The sequence below is a fragment of the Danio rerio genome, chromosome 17, assembly GCF_052040795.2.
Source record: "Danio rerio strain M-AB ecotype USA chromosome 17, GRCz13ab, whole genome shotgun sequence".
NCBI lineage: Eukaryota > Metazoa > Chordata > Actinopteri > Cypriniformes > Danionidae > Danio > Danio rerio.
In genome coordinates, this window is record NC_141037.1 from 49,889,272 (window position 1) to 49,902,500 (window position 13,229).

General features: G+C 37.8%; 2 protein-coding genes across 14 annotated transcripts in view; one reads left to right on the forward strand and one right to left on the reverse strand.

The window, feature by feature from the left end:
* The first annotated feature begins 1,335 nt into the window (after positions 1–1,335).
* gstz1 (glutathione S-transferase zeta 1) lies at positions 1,336–8,723 on the forward strand. 4 transcript variants are annotated; one of them, NM_001319834.1, is made up of 9 exons: positions 1,341–1,382; positions 1,820–1,871; positions 1,960–2,027; positions 2,119–2,199; positions 2,278–2,403; positions 6,551–6,626; positions 6,734–6,786; positions 8,409–8,458; positions 8,548–8,723. In NM_001319834.1, exons 4-9 carry the CDS (start codon positions 2,149–2,151, stop codon positions 8,672–8,674), a joined length of 483 nt encoding a protein of 160 aa, NP_001306763.1. In that variant the 5' UTR covers positions 1,341–1,382; positions 1,820–1,871; positions 1,960–2,027; positions 2,119–2,148; the 3' UTR covers positions 8,675–8,723. The 4 variants fall into 4 exon arrangements, 3 of the variants coding, with proteins under 3 accessions (NP_001306763.1, NP_001025442.2, NP_001002481.1); NM_001030271.2 differs by having other exon boundaries at positions 1,354–1,729; NM_001002481.2 differs by having other exon boundaries at positions 1,354–1,472.
* Positions 8,724–8,763: 40 nt separating this feature from the next.
* Positions 8,764–13,229, reverse strand: part of zgc:163014 — a 23,635-nt gene continuing 19,169 nt past the window's right edge. For 9 of the 10 annotated variants that reach the window (XM_087288366.1, XM_087288363.1, XM_087288358.1 and 6 more), the window contains 4 exons: positions 12,928–13,019; positions 12,760–12,814; positions 12,483–12,580; positions 8,764–9,438 (listed from right to left, as the gene is read on the reverse strand). In XM_087288366.1, coding sequence (XP_087144492.1) covers positions 9,206–9,438; positions 12,483–12,580; positions 12,760–12,814; positions 12,928–13,019 — 478 coding nt within the window. In that variant the 3' untranslated portion in view covers positions 8,764–9,205. The remainder of the gene's footprint in view (positions 9,439–12,482; positions 12,581–12,759; positions 12,815–12,927; positions 13,020–13,229) is intronic. The other variant, NM_001089546.2, reaches the window with a different exon arrangement.

The following is a 13,229-nucleotide window of genomic DNA, read 5'->3' on the forward strand; positions in this document are numbered from 1 at the left end:
TTTGTTATTGTTAAATTGTTGTTCACTTCAGGGTATTTGATATTGTTAAATCGTGTCACGGTTCTTGTTTTATTTATTCATTCATTTTCTTTTAGGCTTAGTCCCTTATTAAATCTGGGGTCACCACAGTGGAATGAACCGCCAACTTATCCACCATATGTTTTACGCAGCGAATGCCCTTCCAGCCGCAACCCATCACTGGGAAACATCCATACACATTTATTCAAAAACATAACCCAATTTACTTATTTATGTCTTTGGCCTTGTGGGGGAAGGCGAAGCACCAGGAGGTAACCCACGCCAACACAGGAAGAACACGCAAACTCCACACAGAAAAGCCAACTGTCCTAGCTGAGGCTTGAACCAGCAACCTTGTTGCTGTGAGGCGATCAAGCTACCCACTGTGCCACCCCTTATTTTATTTATTCATTCAGTCATTTGTTAGGTTATATTCTAATAAAACAAATAAGAATATAAATATTACACATTAATATATTCACATACTTTATACACACACATTGTTCCTGCATTCTTTTATTCACAAACAAGTATTTATTATTTGTTAGACATTAACAAAATTATGAATGATAACCAAAACAAATAGTGTATATTTTTATAATATATTCTATAACTAAAATCACTTTTATTATTTATATATCATTTAATTTCCTTCGGCTTAGTTCCTTTATTCATCAGGGGTCACAACAGCAGAATGAACTGCCAACTTAATCCAGCATATGCTTTACACAGCGGATACCCTTCCAACTGCAACCCAGTGCTGGAAAACATCCATACACACTCATACACTATGACATACACTACTCTTTTTTTCTTTGTTTTTTTTTTTTTTTTCAATTCACCTATAGCGCACATTTTTTGACTGTGGGAGAAACCAGAGTACCCGGAGGAACCCACGCAAACATGGGTAGAACATGCAAACTACACAGAAATAGCAGGACTCGAACCAGCAACCTTCTTGCTGTGAGGCGACAGTGCTAACCATTGAGCCACCGTGTCACCCTCTTATTAATACATCAACTATAAGTCACAGCACTGTTAACTCTATTTTACTTTTGATTTTCTTTAGATGAGCAAAGCAAATCTAGATTTCTAGATATTATTTTCTAGATCATATTTTGTTTAGTTTGGATCGCCTGTAGTTTACTGTTAAAACATTCACATTAATACAATTGAGGCTAATAACAAAAAAGAATATCATATCCAGTATGAAAAACTTTTTTATTCATATTCTGAATTGTACTAAATAACAGGTTACTTGTTTAAATGCCTTGAATCAGTTCGCGAATCGGTTCAACTGAACCGTCAACAAGAATCAGTTCAAAAGGAGGATCCACAATGCGCGGAGCATCGCTACAATACATGTAAGTCAATAAAATATTCTCAAACAAAGTCGACACTTCTCGGGGATCAGCAGTCTTAATATGAGTGCAACAGTTGCACGTTTAATCAAGGTAAACATGTAAATCCTGAATGCATTTCAATCATTCAAATATTACAAACGAGAGATTTTGTAGGCGGCATAAAACAGACTAAATCATTTCCTGATGTCCTGAAGTCCACTAAAGTTGCGTAGTCACGAGAAATGCAGCCAGGAGGAGGATTTTTGGTGTTCCATCTCATTGGTTGAACAACTTGAACTGTTATTTTCCGTGTGTACGTTCAGTACATACAGAACTGATATTTGAATAGCATGGCGGCACAAACTAAGGTTTAACTATGTTGTTGTTATTGTCTTAAATCAAGTTATTATTTGTAAAGCATTATTTTAATGTTGTGTATTGTTATATGCACGTTTCAGCCTGTACTTTATGGATATTACAGAAGTTCTTGCTCCTGGAGAGTCCGGATAGGTGAGATTTTCAATGAAATATTGTTTCTCAGCATGTATGAAATGTAATTTTTCTTATGTAACTTTAAAATGTTTTAATACTTCTATAGCATTTGCATTGAAAGGCATTGAATATGAGCAAAAGCCGATAAATCTCATCAAGGATGGAGGGCAGCAGGTATTGCAAAAACAGAAATCATAATACAGAACACAGTTAGTAATAATGTTTTGTAATTAATTACAACTTAATACTATACCTTTTCCTCAAGCTCACGGATCAGTTTAAGGCAATAAACCCAATGCAGCAAGTGCCAGCAGTGTCCATTGACGGCATCACCTTGTCTCAGTCTGTAAGTTGACGGATTCTCCTGCTTTGTGGCTGTCAGAAATTGTTTTAGGTTTACTTTTAGTTTTGCTATTGAACACAGTTGGCCATCATCCAGTACATTGAGGAAACCCGTCCAGAGCCCCGCCTCCTGCCTGCAGACCCCATGCAGAGAGCTCATGTCCGCATCATCTGCGACATCATCGCCTCTGGGATCCAGCCTCTTCAAGTGAGTGAGACCAGACGGAATCTGAAATCACATACTTTTGCACTGTAGAGTAGACAAATCAGACCAAACCAAATGACTGACAAGAAATTTGCAGTACTCAAATTTCTAAGGAAAAATGTACATGGAAAGTACTTACTAGTGTTTCCCCTTAAATTCTGAAATGTGGAAACGATGGACAGTTTTCTGTCCTATGAGGCCATGGGACACGATTTGTGAAGCAACTAAACAAAAGCTGCTAACATTATAACAACAATCAGCATGAATGCAGAAATATCCAGCATAGTTAAGAAAAAAAAAAAACACCCTACACTCTCAAAAATAAAGGTATATTAGCTGTCACTGGGGTGGCACCTTTTCAAAAGGTCTAAATTTGTACCTAAAAAGGCCCGTATTAATGCCTCAAGCATACATATTAGTATCTAAAAAGTACAATAGTGTTCCTCTTAAATTTGTAGGTTCTAATATATACTTTTGAGGTACCAATATGGACCCTTCAAGTACAAATGTGTCCCTGACAGCATGTGTACCTTTATTTCTGAGAGTGTACTTAAAGAGTGTTTTATTATTGGTTTTCATGAGTATATGTCAAACCCCTGTAACCAAGGGGGATGACACACACTACTGGGGTTGGATCCAATATGCAGGTTTAATCTAGGGATGGCTGACGTGAAACTGATGTTTCGACACAGTGTCGAGATCCCGAAGCGCAAGTGTTTCGAAACACTGCACCGAAACATGATCCAAAGCACCCTAGTCACTTGACTAAAGTGTTTCGAAACACCTAGTCACGTGACTAAAGCGATTCAAAGCATCGATCAGCTTAGAAGCGTTTCGAGACCTGGCGAATCCTCATTTCGCTGCCAAGGTCGAGAGGTAACCTCTGTCTCATATGGCTTAGAGGACTGTGTGTATGCAGGTTGATCTTATGCTTTTAATGATGTTTTGGGTTCGAATCCCGACTTGTACAAATACTCTGAAATCGTGGTTTTATGTATTTTAATCATGTTTCTGTTTTGTGTAGCCTGAATAGGATACAGCTGCAGTTATGCCATCAATTTAGCATAATTTTTGTAACACTGTAAAACAATAATAAATATTTTTACAGTATGGTTGGGTTTAGTGTATGGGTAGACATTAATAAAATACAATAAATAGGAAATTTAATGAATAATATAAATAATTCTTGATAACTTCAGGCCACCGTTTTTGATCTAGCAACAACCCTGTTTTAAGACAAAAACAAGACATATTTATTCACAAATTGTTTATTCAGATATCAGACCAATGTTGAAACAAAACGATACAAGAGCAAAGCAGTACCAACTGATATTAAAGCATTTCAAAACAATTGTGCCAGCCTAGCATCGAAACCTACTATCCCCGCATGGAAGTCTGACACCTTAGTCACTGTACTATGTTACTCAAAGGGTCAAGCATACAAAGTGGAGTTTAATCCCTCAATTTGTTCAACTGTTCTGTGCTGAAGCTGTTTCAGTGCAATACATAAAAAATGACCACTAGATGTCACTGTAGAGTGGGGTTTTGAAACGTTTCGAAGCTTCGACACATTTGCTTCGACTTTTTCAGTGTTTCACGAAGCCTCGCTTTGCCCACCACTAGTTTAATCGTGGTCAGACAAGCAATCGTCAATACAGGTGCAAACGGGTATGTACAGGCAATCCAGAATCGTAGTCAGTCGGCGGCAGATAAGGAAGCTAACTAGGCTAAGGTCGGTACACGGAGAAACAAGACAGTGAAACCGCGTTGTAGTGATATCAACAAGACTCGACAAACTGAAAGGGTGAATGTGTGGCTTATGTAGAGAATGCAATCAGTCTCTGATAGTCCTCAGGTGTTGCGAGTGTAATCAGTCTAGATGAGTGAGCATGTGTGTCCGGGCGAAGTGCATGTCTGAATATGTAGTCCAGAAAAAGGCAGAAGTGTAGTCCATGGTTTGTTGTGAGTGAGAACCATCTAACTGAATACGATTGCTGGTGATCGTGACAACCCCCAAGTTCTTAAATATTTTCATTACCATCTTAACAAAACATATTCTCTCATTTTACCATCTGTGGCATAAGAATCATGTCCAAATCAAAGATGCCAACGAATGAAAATCTGGATATGCCTAGACATAGCTGAATAATTAGAGTTCAGTACGTGTTAATGAAGCAATGGTGTTTGAAGCATTTCCATGTAAATCTCATGAGTGTAAAACCCCAGCGAAAACCAGATCAATCAGAAGTAAAAACACAGGCCGTGACTAAATATATGGGGTCATTAATATAATAATATGCACACCCGTGGCGCATGCAGCCGAATGGGTGTACGCACTGTGTGTACCTACCATGAAAGGGTGGGAATTAATGGTGCTTTTTTATTTATTTATGACATCATTTAAATTGATTATTAAACAGTATACAGCTGCTTTTCACTGGCCCACCACATTCTAATGAACATTTTATTTATTAAAGTTATTATTTCTTTGACTTGAAAATAATAACACATTTATAATATAATTACTAACCTGTTGACTAAAATATTAAAATAGCCTATTATTTTATTTGTGGCTGGAGTTTGATTAATTTGATTGACGTCCTAGGTAATGATACCTTTACTTCGACTGACTGAATGTGAGTTTATTGTATGCAATGCTGTATTTTGGTGCCAACCTTTACCAACAGCTACATGCACTGCTGAAAGACTTTTTCATCTGCGCATCGAATAATGACACACTTAATATCATCGATGTCCACAATCCATAACATCTTATATCGATGAAACTTGCAGACTCATTGAACAATGATCAATAAATAATATTAAATGAATAATGATAAATAAACAATAATTGCATTTTTTAATTCAAAGCCCAAATTGCTTGTTTTGTAATTTAATGCCGGCTATACCACCTGAAGGGCGGTTAAGGCGTGTTGTCGGTCTCACTGTAGAAAGGCAAATTTCTTAAATTTTTTTGGACTTTTGTTTGAAAGCTTTAGTTGCACTGTAGCAGTCCAAGTTACTGTTGTTTGATTTTAATTATAGCCTATATATTCACCAATAAACAAGTCAAGAGAATGAATGAACAAAGAAAATAAATATGGCTTCTTAAATGAATTTTTAAAAAAATTTTTATTATATTTAAAAAATGGTCATAAAAATAAAGTGAGCAGGTTTCAGCATTTTTACGATTCAGTTAAATATAAGTTGGAGATTTAAAATATATTTATTTCCCCTCCAGTCATTTTTTATCATCACGTCACATTTTGGTCATTCATTCATTCATTTTCTTGTCGGCTTAGTCCCTTTATTAATCCGGGGTCGCCACCGTGGAATGAACCGCCAACTTATCCAGCAAGTTTTTACGCAGCGGATGCCCTTCCAGCCGCAACCCATCTCTGGGAAACATCCATACACACAACGCACAGTTTAGCCATCCCAATTTACCTGTACTGCATGTCTTTGGACTGTGGGGGAAACCGGAGCACCCGGAGGACACCCACGCGAAGGCAGGGAGAACATGCAAACTCCACACAGAAACGCCAACTGAGCCGAGGTTCGAACCAGCGACCTTCTTGCTGTGAGGCGACAGCACTACCTACTGCGCCACTGCCTCACACTAGCATGATAAACATGTAGTGAGAATACTGTATCCTTAAGAAAGAAAAGCATAGTATGTTTTCATCTACAGGTAGAAGCTTAAACTAAGCTAAATTTGCAGTTTGGTACATTTGATGATTTATTTTTTGAACAAACAGTAAGATAAAAAAAAAATTAAGGTTCTGATAATTTTGAGAAACATTAAGATCTTTATAATTGAATGTTAGACTGCATGCATAAATATCAGAGCTGTCATTCTAATAACACACCTTGGTAAGATTAGATTGTATTGCTTGTGTTTTTAATCAAAGTTGTAAATTTTGAATTTTGTAAGGTAAAACATGTAATGCAGTTCATGCGATGTTATGATTGAGAGATGCACAAATGAACATTCTCCCAAAAAAGGCTAACAATTTATACCTTTCACATGATTTGTATAAAAAATATTATTGAAGTTCTATTAAGTGTTCGACTTGAAACATTACTAGCATTATAAGAATTACTCTTATGTTTACATTTTAAAGTTAATATTTTCACTGATGCATTTCAGAATCTGTATGTGCTTCAGAAAATCGGAGAAGATAAGGTTCAGTGGGCTCAACATTTCATCAACCGAGGATTCCAGGGTAAGTTTCTTTACAAAGCTCAACAACGCAATTATGAAGCCATATGTTTATTTTTGCTGTACAGATATTTCAACTGTGTTATTGCATTTTGTTGTGCGTTTTTGAAGCCCTGGAGCCTGTCCTGAAGGAGACAGCAGGAAAATACTGCGTGGGTGATGAGGTAACGATTGTGGTATACTTAAGCAAAAATAAGAAGCTAATGCAGTATTTGATATGCGCTACTGTACAAACATTTGGGGTTAGTAAGACTTTAACCAGTTAAACTCTGCTGTTATTTTGGGATTTCCGCCTGGATTTTGCCTACCCAAATTTAAAAGCTTCCCAAATCCACATGCAGAGCTGTAAATGCAACAATTTGGTATAATTTTAAAGAAAACCCTTTGAATTTTCATAAAACACTATTGAAAGTGTTTAAAATAACCGTATAAGTTGTCTGAGTTATAATAAACACCTAAAAAAGAGGTGCTTTTTGTATTTTTTTTATAAACTCAATTTAAAAGTTTACCTTTTAGGTTCTGTGTGGTCTAGCATGCTGTAATTAATTTTGGTGGTTCCTGCACATGTGTGTAATCATAGGCAAAAAGAAAAATGTCTCTACCATAATCAATGCACAAGTATTTGTATCCCAACTGATGAGAGGTGCAATACAAGCCACAGGGACCGATTATTGTTTTCATATTTCACTATTCTTTAGTTTGATCAAACATAATTCACTGTGTTTGGACCACGTCAGACATATAAAAGGATAACTTATGCACATCACCTCAAAAACATACGCGAAATGGCCCTGAAGTGCTCAGCATAAGGTAAGAGATGACAGCTGTCTGTGCTATCTGGGGCTGCTTATTGATCTTAAATGTATTGTTTTCACTTCTGCGCCATGGAAACACCGCGATTCATTCAACAACTGTTTCATATGTGAATATAATTCAGTAAAAAGAATGCTAGAACCGTATGAGCACTGGCAAGAGCTTTTATTTGAGCTATAACTTGTACATGTGTCATATGAAAAATTTAAAAATGAACCAATGAAAATCAGGTATTCAAAATAGTGTATTTATGTGTAAATAACTTTTGTACAGTATAATAAAAACCAAAGTGATGCATATGTGCATAAAATATCGATTCTACACTTTCAAATGAAACCACTTAAGGGGTTCTGGTGCAATGCTAGCCCTTTAAATCGTGAAGCAAAAGTCGATGACGTCAGGGACCCGGTACCGGGTCCGCGAACTGGTTAAAAATGATTTATTGCTTAAAGTCGGCATGAAATCAAAGTTTACTCTTCTTGGTTTTATATGTATGTAGTAGTGTTTGTCATAAGCAATGCATCTGTGCACTCCATTATTTTGTATTAATTATTTTGCCCTCATAATCTTTAATGAAATACCATAACCTGCCCCCTGCTTTCCTTTCGTCCAATTGTCAATCTTCCTCTTTTTTTTTTGTTAGATCTTTCAATGATCCAGATGTTGTTTCCAAAAGACAAAAAAAATCATGCACCGCCCTACATTTTTCTCATTTCAGGGCTGTTTCAATTGGATGTACATCACAATAAGGGAAAAAAAGAACAAACTTAACTTGCGTTTCATGCTTTTACATGTTAAATTGTCCATTAGTGGTCTATTCACTAGTAGGTGGCGCCATGCTGACAAAACTGCTCATGCTTGCAATATAATGTCTTACAAAAGAGTCTCACTGAACCCAAACATTTGAACAGCAGCGTATGAGGAAGTAAATGTATTTTCAATGAGCTTTAAAATGATACCGTTCACTCTCCAGATCTCTATGGCAGATATTTGCCTCGTGCCTCAAGTCTACAATGCTGACAGGTATGTTGTTAAAGCCAACATTGTATTTTATAACGTTATTCATTTGTTTTTACGCTATAAAATGTCAATTCTGCTGTTGTTTACCTAAGGTTCAAGGTGGATATGACCCAGTATCCCACGATCAGAAGGTTAAATCAGACCTTGGTTGAGATCGAAGCCTTCAAGGCCAGTCACCCTTCACGTCAGCCTGATACTCCAGATGATCTGCGGCTGTAATTCTCTAGTGATCTGTAATTAAATCAGTAATAAAGCACTTTGAGAAGCATTTGTTCCAGACTGTTCATTGAAAAGGTAAGACAAATCAGTTTCTTTTCGCAAAGTGCTGCATTTATTGCTTCGGTGAAAAGACTTGAGTTGCTTTTTTTGCAACTTTCAGACATCTAAGAACATGAGGTGAGCTGTACATGTCAGTGAGAAGAAAGTGGAAGTGCAACAGAAGTCAAACATACAAAGCAAAACGTGAACAAACGTGTAAAATACGTGCTAAAGCAGAGAAAAGATTTATTGCACAAAAATACATCAAGGCTCTAAACGTGCTAAATACAAATCTACATGTGTATCTGCAAGAGCGAGTGAAGGCTTTGCTTGCGTTAAAAGAAATTCATATAAAATAAGTAGCTGTAAATCAGCTGTTCGTGCTAAAACTGCAATAATGCAACATTTAAAAATACTTAGTCTAAAAGTGCTTTACAATGTTTTTGTAACCTATATTCATTTTGAAAAATAAAAAAAAAAAAGTCTCTGATCCTAAACAGGAAGCTGAACTGTACATTTAACGGTGTCGTTATAAAATGTTCCTGAACAGTCTGACCCTCCAAACATCAGGATGGCACACTGGAGAGAGGGGCTGTTGGCATGACGCCGATCTCTGGCATCCCTCAGCTCTGAAGGCTTTGTAAAGCCCAGGCTGATCAGACTGTGCCCCGCGCGGGGCTTACAACAAAGAGATGGAGACACCAGTGATGTCCAGGAGCTGCTGTCTGAAAACAAGAATTTTAGAGTAATAACTGATCAAATCTTTTCCATTGCATGAATAATTTGCAAAATTATGTCCATGAAACCATTTACATTCTAATAGAGAAGTTAAACAAACAACTTAGTAAAAAGGTTTCCTCAAAATAGTAATTCTGACCTGTGCTACTGAATTTCTTGTTTAAATGTGTTTTTAACGATAAAATCAGTGCATGGGGATTAAAACTACATTTAGAACACACTAACTGTTTAACAAATGGACATCTCACTCGATTTTAAATTTGGGATACTGTGACATGCTTATTCCCGGAAGACAAGAACAACAAGATTGTTTTAGTTAGGAATGTTCCAATTCCGATACTTTCAGCACAAAGTACTGAACCGATACCTGAGTGAGTATCTGAACAAGCAGTTTGTAGTGTGTACTACAACCCCTGTATAAATTGACCAAATAAGGGTGCATTCACACTATCCTATCCAAACTGTGCCCAGGCGCATTTCCTGCTTCGTTTGAGAAGTGCAAGTGCTCTGAATCAGGCTCAGGTTCAGTTCAGTTGGCCAGCCCTGACCCAGTTGGAAGAGTTCAGGTGGGCTTTGGCATGGTACGCATGCAGTGTGAGTGCAAACCACACCTGAGCCCAAAACTGAAGACACAACGTGACTTTTAAGAGGCTGTATCATATGGATTTATTAATCATTCCTACTGTTCAATGAACGCAAACAGTCATAGTTTAATAAAGTTGCAAACCCCTGACTGCATGACAGCTGCACCTTCAACAAACCTCCTAATACGTGCAGCACAAGGACTAATAATTTATGAGCTTCAAAGGTTAAGCATGTGTTCGGCAAAGTATTTAACTGCGTCACTGCATCCCAAATGACTAAAAATAATACAAAACAATATAACTAAAGCAATGTCCACTGTGTTGAGCGAAAGCGCTTCTCTTCCTGTTAAACTGAACAGTCAAATCATCGATGATGTAAGCGTGCTCAGGTCCGGTTGGTAAAAAATGCAACGTGAGAGCAGGCCGAGGGGGAAAGGGGATGGGGGACAATCGCACTTTGGCATGGATTAAGGCAGAGCTATTCAATTGGCCTGGCCCCCGAGGCAATTTGTTCCGGCCCTCTAAACAGTGTGACCAAGACATCAGAAATAAACTTAGTTCAGACAGAAAATGGCCGCTATAGTTATTAAGTGATGTGCGTCTGTTCAATACAGCACGAGCTGCAGTTGCAGGCTGCACAGAGCGCAAGTCACCATAAGCGAGTGGCGCAGGCAGCTGAAAACATATGGATGTATTTGTAGAAAATGTATTTTTGCACTGATATAGTTTTTAGGGATGCAATGATTTCACTATCAACTGCGCTTTAATTCGTCACAGTTAATCAATTGTAAAGGCTTCTCTAAGAATTTTGTTGCACGAAACGAAACTGCTGCAATTAAAGTTAAATTTAAGTTATGCCAAGTTGCCAACTGTGCGCTAGTTTAAAGTTCCAAGCTTGTACACCGAGGCTAATCCACAAGCACACCGAATTAACTACAGCATCGGCCGTTCCCATATCACGTCTTCTCTGCTTGCAAATTTGTTATTTATAATGTAAGAATATTTGACAATATGCGCGGACAACCGTGTGGCTTTCCGGGTGCACACAGTAGAAAACATCTCACGGTGAGAGTTGTGCGTGCCTTTCAGTGCAATGTAAACAAAAGATATGTTAGACGAGTAATTATTAAAATGATTATGTATGTATGAACGCAGATGGCAACAAAAGTTACTTTAAATAGTTACTTACCTAATATAAAGCTTGAATTTACATCAGAAGTGATAACCGTGAACCCATGATTATTCTTCAGACTATATAACCGTACAACCAAGAATTTATTGTTGCATCAATAATTGTTATCCACTTCTAAACACAACATATGAATGTGTCTGAATGTAGAAGCCTACTTCAGCAATGCACTGCTATTGTTGTGCTCTTAGAATTATAAGGTTACCTTAGAATTATAAGGTTCTGTCTGACATTTTTGTCAAAATTGAGTTACTGACATATTCTTATTAAATGACAACTTATTGACGTAATGGGATTATTTTTATAAGTTGTTTACATTAATACTTTTTATTCAAAAAGCAAATGTTACACACATACTGTTTGCTATGGAATGCAAAAACCTTGTAGCTCCAGTGGCGTAGCGGACGGGCCCACAGGGCACGCAACGCGGGGGGCCCCGCATGATTAGGGGGCCCCACGTAGTCGCGATTTTCAATAATTGAAAATCCAGGAACCGCAATAATCAAACTCTTGGGAACAACTGTGGTCGGAACCAAAGTTCACAGGTCAGTGTTCTCTGAATTGCTTGCCGCCGAACCACATCATAGCCAATGAAGACGCGCCACTGTTTCTCGCCGCCGTTTCTCGTTAAAAAATGAATAGCTGCGTCCCAAATCGCATACTTATGCACTATTTTACGCCATTTTGTAGTATAAATAGTGTAAGTAGTGTGTTCACATTGAAAACTATCAAAATAATGAGTGCACTTTAATTACCCGGATGATGCACTCATTCAGCCGCTAAAATGAAGTATGTAATGATGGACACTTCACGCACTCAACGACCGCAGGTTTGCTTACGTAGCGGAAGGGGCGGAGCGATCGGACGCACATGTTGAATAACTTTATTTATTTTGAATTGTGAAAGCAAAATTCTCCTACGAGAGTGATTATAGCGCCTCCGGATGGTAAATGCGGCAACACTCACGGCAGGTGTTACTTGATAATTCAGTCGTTTATTTCACTGATTTGGCAACAGTCAAACGTCATCAGGGAAACGGTTTGAATTTCCGCTTAGTAAAAAACACATTAGTGTGCCATTTGGGACACCACTACATACATATACTATCCTGTTGAGTGTGTAAGTGCATAAGTACATAGTGCATGAGTGCATAGTGTATAGTGTTCCATTTGGGACGCAGCTAATGACTTCTTCAGCTGCATTTAATGCTATGTAGCAGTATGGTACAGTAGCTATAGTGAATTACGTGAGATCAGACCTATGTTAAAGAGATGAAGGTCCTGTAAGGCTCCGACAGCACTGCAGCCTCCGCTGATCAGGACCCTGTTGTCAGACACGGGTAGAGCAGCGTGAAACCTGCCCAGGACAATCAAGTAACAAAAAAATCAATAATTCTTTACTTCAGTACACTCTTAACTGCACGTCTGCCCAAAAGTCTGTTCAGTTTGAGTGAGTGAAAGTCATTACTAAACTGAAACCATATAAAAATGAATCATTCGGTGTGTATCCGAACGAGCATTATTTTGAAGTCTTACCCACGGGCCAATGGGGGCATGTTCTCGTGCTTTACAGCTGTGTATTCCATGAAACCTTTTTCACCAGAAAGAAAAGACATATATAAAACTGTGATAATATCAAAAGCACAAAGGACAGTGTATGCTTGTTATGCTTTAAGGAGATACGCAAGAGCTCAGGGTCATTACCAAGATCCAGAATGTGGAGATCGTTGAGGTAAGTGGCAGTTTTTCTCCCACCAAAAATGACCATCTTGTTAGACAGCAGTGTGGTGGAGTGCCTATTACAAACATCAGCCAACAGTTATGATAGATCTCAGGTTTAAAAAGGAATCTTTTAGGATTAGGCTTTACTTAATTATACTGTATGTAGATACAGACAGATGCACTACTTTAACTTTGAAAATTATTTTTAAAAATTTACAAGGATTTATTTATTTAGCGTCATGCCACATCAGCAGCATTGAATATATTCCTGGCAAAACCTATAC